At 35.1% G+C, this 7,672-nt stretch overlaps 1 protein-coding gene across 7 annotated transcripts in view; it reads right to left on the bottom strand.

Moving 5' to 3' along the window:
- The window catches only part of LRRC7 (leucine rich repeat containing 7), a 498,579-nt gene that overhangs the window by 111,863 nt on the left and 379,044 nt on the right, over positions 1–7,672 (bottom strand). For all 7 annotated transcript variants that reach the window (XM_005871895.2, XM_014544330.1, XM_014544332.1 and 4 more), the window contains exons 12-13: positions 3,542–3,671; positions 2,397–2,512 (exon numbers count right to left, since the gene is read on the bottom strand). In XM_005871895.2, the coding sequence (XP_005871957.1) occupies positions 2,397–2,512; positions 3,542–3,671 (246 nt within the window). The remainder of the gene's footprint in view (positions 1–2,396; positions 2,513–3,541; positions 3,672–7,672) is intronic.

Genomic DNA, 7,672 nt, shown 5'->3' with positions numbered 1-7,672 from the left:
TGGGGGCCCCCACTGGGGTGCCTGGCCAGCCTGAGCGAGGGGCTGAGGTCCATTTTTAGGCTGGCCACAGCCCCTTCAGGGTGGGGGTTCCTACTGGGGTGCCTGGCCAGCCTGGGTGAGGGGCTGATGGCCGTTTCAGGCTGGCCACAGCCACGGGCTGGGAGCAGGTATCTGGGATTTATTTATCTTCTATAATTGAAACTTTGTAGCCTGGAGCGGAGCCCACAGCCGGCCAGGGCAGGTGGGAAGCTTGGCTTCCTCCATCGCCAGGGACAACCCAAGCCTCTTGTTCTCTCCAGCTCCGTGGCCACTGCCATCTTGGTTGGGGGTTTATTTGCATACTTGCTCCTGATTGGCTGGTTGGCGTGGCTTCTGGGTGTAGCAGAGGTACAGTCAATTTGCATGTTTCTCTTTTATTAGGTTAGATTTAAAAAAAATCTTATCATATTTTAAATATTGAACTGGAATAATTGTGACTTTTGGATAACATTTCATATTTAATCTGTTATCTAAACAGTTTAATTTCCCAATGACAATGTTCAACTTTGTCCTCAGCTTTGGCTAAATATTAATTTTAATCTCAGGTTAAGGTTTGTTGAGTAATTCATTAATTTAAAAATATTAATTTGGCTCATACTATGTTTTAGTCACTGTATTAGGAGATAAATTAAGCTTACATTTCTGGCTGATAAGTATTTAAACTCCTGATGTTATGAAATTCCCAGTATTTTATTCATATCTTTTGCACTAGCATTCAACAATGTGTCTGTTCCATGGTAGGAACTCAAGTATGCTATATTTATTGAATAAATAGCTCCATTACTAGTTCTTCCAACTAATGGATCCTTTAAAAATATTTAATAAATATATTTTCTATTTCATCACACAGATTATTAATGTATAAAAGTTGAGCAAAACTAATATTTAGGAGAGACTTCCATAGCTCATCATAAAACTTCCCTCCAGGTGACAATTATGGAGCTTGGTTTTATTGGGGAACTGTAATGGAATTCACTGGAACTCCATCTTCTTATGATATCCCCATGACCTATCTCTCATCTTACAAGAATATAATTAAAATTTTTTGAAAAATGTTTTGTTGAAAATCAGGTACAACATTAAATGCATTTCCCTCATTTTCCTGTCTAGTAATGCAGTCAAAACAGGAAACAAGGTTGGTTTGACATGACTTACTCTTGTTGCACCAAACTATGAGGCTTCCTTGTTATCTTGATTTTAAAAATAAAACCCCAAATCTTTTGATAAAATGTTTTATTCTCTTATATGGGAATATTACTGAGCTGCTAAGTGAATGGTTTTTGAAATTTACATTATTATTTTTTTCTTAAACTAACAAACAAATGAGAAATTCCACACTTAGTAAACTTTCAGAATCTGAACATTCTTCAATCCTTCATAAAAGCTAATCTTGACAGTTTTGTTGCAAAGCCTCTCAATTTCTCCTATTATTTTTAGTCTGATTGAAACTTATTGAAAACAAAGAGTTCAAGCATTCTATTGCGTAATCACTTATCTTCTTAGTAGTTATCTTTAGTTAATTTAAAAAATATATATTTTTTATTTTTATTGCCTCCTGCACATCTCCCACTGGGGATGTGCCCGCAACCCAGTTACATGCCCTTGACCGGAATCGAACCTGGGACTTTTCAGTCCGCAGGCCGACGCTCTATCCACTGAGCCAAACCGGTTTCGGCAGCCATTTTTTTTTATCCTTTCCTGTTTATGGACAATTGTGGTGAAAATAAAGATGAACTGCAGTTTTACTTTTTCTTTTTACCCATCAACCAATATAACACCTTTGTCACGTCCTTTCTTTTTTGTCCTGTTCTGAACATGACTAAATGACCATTTGGGTATCCTTACCATAATGTAAAACCCTTTGACTAGTGAGGATTAGCTTCCTGGCAATATATTTACCAGCATTTTGGTGCTGTTGACTATATACATATTGCCAATTTAATTTACTGGAGACATAAAAATATACATGAAAACATATATGTCTGCATACATACGTATCTATACATATAATTTTATTAATAAATTTTGTAGGTTTTTATTTCAATTATTTTTCATGTCTTCATAGTATTATGTTTTCTGCATATGGGAGGATTTCAGTATATAAATTTTATATAATTTTAAAATACAATATAATATATGGTTTTAATAAAATCAAATAATTAAACTTTGAAATATCTCTTTAAAAATAATTTAGCTCCTGCATTTTCTAAATGGACATTTGCATATTTGCATGACACTTGCATTCCTATACTTCACACACATTTTACATAGAATATGTTTCCAAAATTATTAATAAGCAACAATAATTTGCTTATAGTAGGTAACTAATATGGGATTGCGATATGTTGCAGAAATACCTGTTGTCACTCAAATTTAAGACTCTTAGTTTCTGCATCTGTCCAATCTCTTCAGGAAGAAATTCCAGTTTATTGGAGCGTAGAGACATAACTGTTACATTCTTACAGCTTCCAATCTATAGGTAACAAGAACAAAAAGTAAAGAATCACAATGTTTATATTAATTTTATAATTTATAAAACAATTTGATTAATTTACACATTTCCTTATCACTTTTAAGATCCTCTTAATGTGTATATTAATTTTTATAATCTCACTCTTTGAAATATGTGTATCATTATATATTGCTTTAGATATGAAGGCAATGTACATCTCATATTCTTTTACATATTAGGAAGGAATAATTTTCTTTATAATTTTATTATTAGAACACTTAATTGTTTTTATGTCACATTGATTTTGCCCATCCAAGCGAATAGTAACACATCTATGTTTGTAATAGATCATACATATTCAAAATGTGAAGAATTGTTGACATTCTTTGGTAAAGTTAGTTTTACTTCATATTACAATGGTTTTTTGTTATTTTTACTTATAATTTTGGGCTTTAAATGATATATGTAATACCTTAATCAATAAAGAAAAAAAACTGGCAAATAAATAAAATGATATATAGATTATTGCTCCATTGTCATGGAAGTGTTTTGTAAAAATGTTGAAAACATACATCACGCTTTTTCCTTAACATTAATAAATAAAACTTCTGTTTAGAGATAAAAACTAACAGAACCTCTTGGTGTATCCTGAAACTAAAATAATATTGTTATACAACATGATACTTTTAAAAATTATTTACATGAAAAATCTTTCACTTTAGGAATGGAAATATAATGATCTCAAAATATTTATTTCTCTTTTTAAAGCAAAATATATAAATTATTCAAAATTTTGTTCCTTAGCATTAATTAATTTACAATATTTTATTACTTTTCTTTGCAAGCAATGTTTAAATGCATTTTCTATAAGAACTTATCATTTGTCATTTAAAAGAGAATGATTAACAAATACATAGACATATATATAGACAATTCCTATGACTATTCAAAACTCAACTCATGAATCTAAACTGCCTTTATATTTCTTAAGATTTAATCCTAAAACAGAATTATTAAAGGTTAATTAATAGAAACAAGTTCATTCCTCACTTCTCTGGGTAATTCTGGAAGAAAATTCTCATCGACTGCTAATGTTCGAAGACTATGAAGGTAGCCAACAGTAGGAGGTAGTGACTCCAGTTCATTACAGCTACAGTCAAATTCTTCTAATAAAGATAAACTGAAAAGATAAATACATTAGTTAGACATTTTAAAACATTAGATGGCAAAAAACTTTTGGAAAAGCCACATGCTCAGATTCGGCAAGAACGTTATTTATCTAGTGACTGAATAATTTATATAATTTATTTTATCAGTTTAGCCAAGTGATTAAATACCATTTAATAAGTGGTTCCATTTGGTAAAATAAATATAGTTTATTTTCCCCCTTTCTAAATTCACTTGTCATTTAACGGAACCATTGGAAATGAGAGATGGTTTTGTTTGTTTGCTTTTAATACAACGTAGGTGTCATTTATAGTCAGATGTTCATAAAGTATGTCCTTGGAATAAATATATATAACTGGCATGGGTAGGTAGAAGGGCATAGAGGGTGGGCCCAAGAAAGGGAGAATAAAGGGGCCAAACGGTAACAAAAAAATATTGATTAAATGATAGGTATTTTGCTAAGCATTTTAGAGATATAAATAACTCATCTTTTGCTTGTAACAATTCTCTACCTATTATTTTAAATTCTATTGTACAGATAAGGAAATGATGGCTTACAGAGGTGAAGTAACTTGCCTAAGGCCACACACAGTAGGAAAGCTGAAGCCTAAATGCAGGCAGCATGGCCCCTGCATGACCTTGCCCCTTAGCCTGTGCCTCTGTAACAGAGGCTGCAAACAGAGCTTATTTCAACCTGCAGATGTGTTTGGTTTACACAGGTTTTTTTTTTAAGTGGTAAACTCTACCTAATGACCCAGACTTTTGGTAACTCTTTATTTATTTATTTATTTACTTTTATTGATCTTAGAGAGGAAAGGAGAGGGAGAGAGAGAGAAATATCAATGATGAGAGAGAATCATTGATTGACTGCCTCCTGTACGCCCCACACTGGGGACCGAACCTTCAACCTGGGCATGTGCTCTGACCAGGAATCGAACTGTGACATCCTGGTTCATAGGTCGACGCTCAACCACTGAGTCACATTGGCCGGGTGACTTTTGGTATCTCTTAAAAGAAGAGGAAGACCTGGCAATAGTGAGCATGTAGTCTTCCACAACAAGTCATGGAAATAGAGTAATGGCTGCTGCCTCTGGTCACAGTTCTCCAGTTTGTCACAACCACTAGCACTCCATATTAGCCAGCTTGACCCCGTATCTACAGAAAGGACTCGTATGAATGCACTTTCAAGTTATCACCAGGGAACCAGACATTCGGATGGCTGGTTTGAGACAGCCGGGAAAGTAAGAGGGCCTGGCACAGAGGAGGCACTAGCTGTATTTAAGTTGTCAGTGATGTTGTTGTTAATATTATTATACTGTCATCACTACTCATATCATTGTTATTACTGTAATAGGAAGGAACCCCAAGGGGGAAGATCTTGCCCTCGCAAAGAGGAGATTGAATTAGAGTTGTCTGGACTAGATTGTAGAATCAGCTTCCTTTTTTATACCTTGGAACTGGCTGGTCTGACTGCCATTTCCTCTCCTCATTTAGTTTCACAGAAATAAGCATATGGGTTTTTAGTCAGTCAGAATGGATCTGTACTCGAGCTCTGTCAATTGCTAGATGCATTATCTTGGGTATCAAAAAATAAAACAAAAACCACAGCTCAAAAATCAAAGCTGACAGGCAAAGGGACATAGCAGGAAGAAATTCACTGAGTAGTGCTCTGAGGGGGGAAATTAAGTGCCAAAAGGGGGAGCTAGCAGTGGGTTACGCTAATTAAGGATTAAAAATGTGCATTATGTAGAGAGTGAAATGCCTTCACAAGTCTGTGTTCAAGGCAAATCAAGTCCCATTTTCCATGGGTCAAGAAAGAAATGAGTTCAGCCAGGTCAAGTCTGAACCTGACCAAAGTAATTCACCATCCATGGTCCTTAAGCGCTTCAACAGGTAGAACCAGATGAGGAAACAGCATTCCGCTTTGAGTATTATCTCTTCGGCAAGTGCTGCTTAAGTGAAATTTTTTCTTTTGCACAGAACAGTTCTATAACTTTTCTCTAATCCTTATTTTCTTTATATTTGCAATGAGGATATGAATATGTCTTGCCTCATGTTAGTTGCTCTGAGTATTTCATGAACTATTGTAAGTAAAGAATCTAGCACCAATACCTGCCATAAAATACATACTCAGGATATATGTTTTCTTTGTATTAGTGAACCCTCATAAATTTGTTTCTAAATCCTCTGAAACCCTCACATGCAGGGGTGGTCATGTTGCTGGGTGCCAGGTGTGCATGGCTGTGTGACTGTGTGGGGTGTGTGTGTGTGTGTGTGTGTGTGTGTGTGTGTGTGTGTGTTGGTGGGCACAGGGATCAATGTACTGGGAAACCCATAACAGTTTGTTTCTAAAAAAAAGTCTAGCACAGTGTCTTACACATAATGCACTTAATATATTTGGTAGAATTTGTTAAAAGACATTTCTATCAATGGCTTGTTGTCATGTACTCAGCAAGTGGTGATAAAAGTACCAGGACTTTTTTAAAATAAAATTTTCTGATGTATGTTCCAGGTAGATATCAAAGAATTAAACAATTAAAATATAATTAAAGTATCTTATTTTTTCTTTCTTTCATAAAAACATGTCTTGAAGTTAAGTCTTGAGTCACACAGTAAGACAGTCCTTACTTTCTATAGTTCTGATAGGCACACATTTCAGTTATTATGGCTTCATGAAATAATATTAGCTCCTTAACAACATGACTCAAATTTAAGTTACCTCATATACTGTGAGTAACTGCATAAAATATAAACTTCACTGCTAACTCTTCATTCTAGAGTCACAGTATAAATATCAGATGTGTGTCTGAACAGTGGCTAGTCACGTTTCTTCTTTCAAAGTCTGTCAGTAATCAGTCACTGCACAGTGTTACTCAGTTCACACACAGACTGTAAATCACATTGTTGTGTTGCTTACTTGTCAGTCAGCAATACAGGGACACTGCAGGCACAATAATTGAACATTTAAAGCACTACTACCATTGGATAGTATTCTTGGTCGTCATAATTCTTTGGGGTATTTAAATGAAAATGTGAAAGTTTGCTTTTATCACCAAGAACAACATTAATCCAAGCAATGGACAGAGGAATTATTTCAACTTTGAAAGCCTATTATCTTATGCAGGCTTTTGACTAGGCTATCGATGCCACAGTTGAAGACCAAGCATTATGTTTAGCTGTGTTTTGGAAGAAATATGACATAAAGCATACAACTGAAGATATTCAAGCATCATGGCAGGAAGGAACAGCAAGTAACATGGGTGCAATATAGCAGAGACTTTCAGCGCATTGTGCAAATAACTTGGCAGAATTCAAATCAAACATAAATGGAGTTGTAGAAGAAATGGCTGACTGCTGAAATTTGCCTGCCACTATTGGAGAGACTAGTTATGCTGCCAGTAGAACTTAGTGGAAGCAAACCTGTTGACATAAATGAGGAAGGTGGTTGTGATGAAAATGATGATGTCCCAGAGGAAGTGACGCTGGGAATCAACTTCACCTTAAAGGAACTCTCAGAGATGTTTCTAAACATTGCAAGCACGAAGGATAAAAGTTTGGAAGCTAACCCAAGCTTAAAAAGGATTATGACAATTCACTGCCATATAGAAAAAAACGTTCACTCCAAATTATAATTTACATGATGAAAAGAAGGCAAGCACTGTTCAAATTAATCTTGATAGTGTTGTTTTCATTAAAAATATATATTTTATTGATTTTAGAGAGGAAAGGAGAGGGAGAGAGATAGAAACATCAATGATGAGAGAGAATCATTGATGGGCTGCCTCCTGCATGGCCCATACTGGGGATGGAGCCCATAACCCGGGCATGTGCCCTGATCAGGAATGAACTTCCTGGTTCATAGGTCGATGCTCAACCCCTGAGCCACACTAGCCAGGCTTGATAGTTGTTGTTTTTTTTTACAAAATAAATAAAACATCGTAATTCTTGATGCTCCTGATGCTTACAATGACAGTATACTAAATAAATATTGGCTTTACTAGTTTTTCATTTCCC

This window comes from Myotis brandtii, unplaced genomic scaffold (genome assembly GCF_000412655.1).
Source record: "Myotis brandtii unplaced genomic scaffold, ASM41265v1 scaffold36, whole genome shotgun sequence".
Lineage (NCBI taxonomy): Eukaryota > Metazoa > Chordata > Mammalia > Chiroptera > Vespertilionidae > Myotis > Myotis brandtii.
The sequence above is the reverse complement of the archived record's forward strand: the minus strand, read 5'-3'. Positions and strand labels throughout refer to the sequence as shown.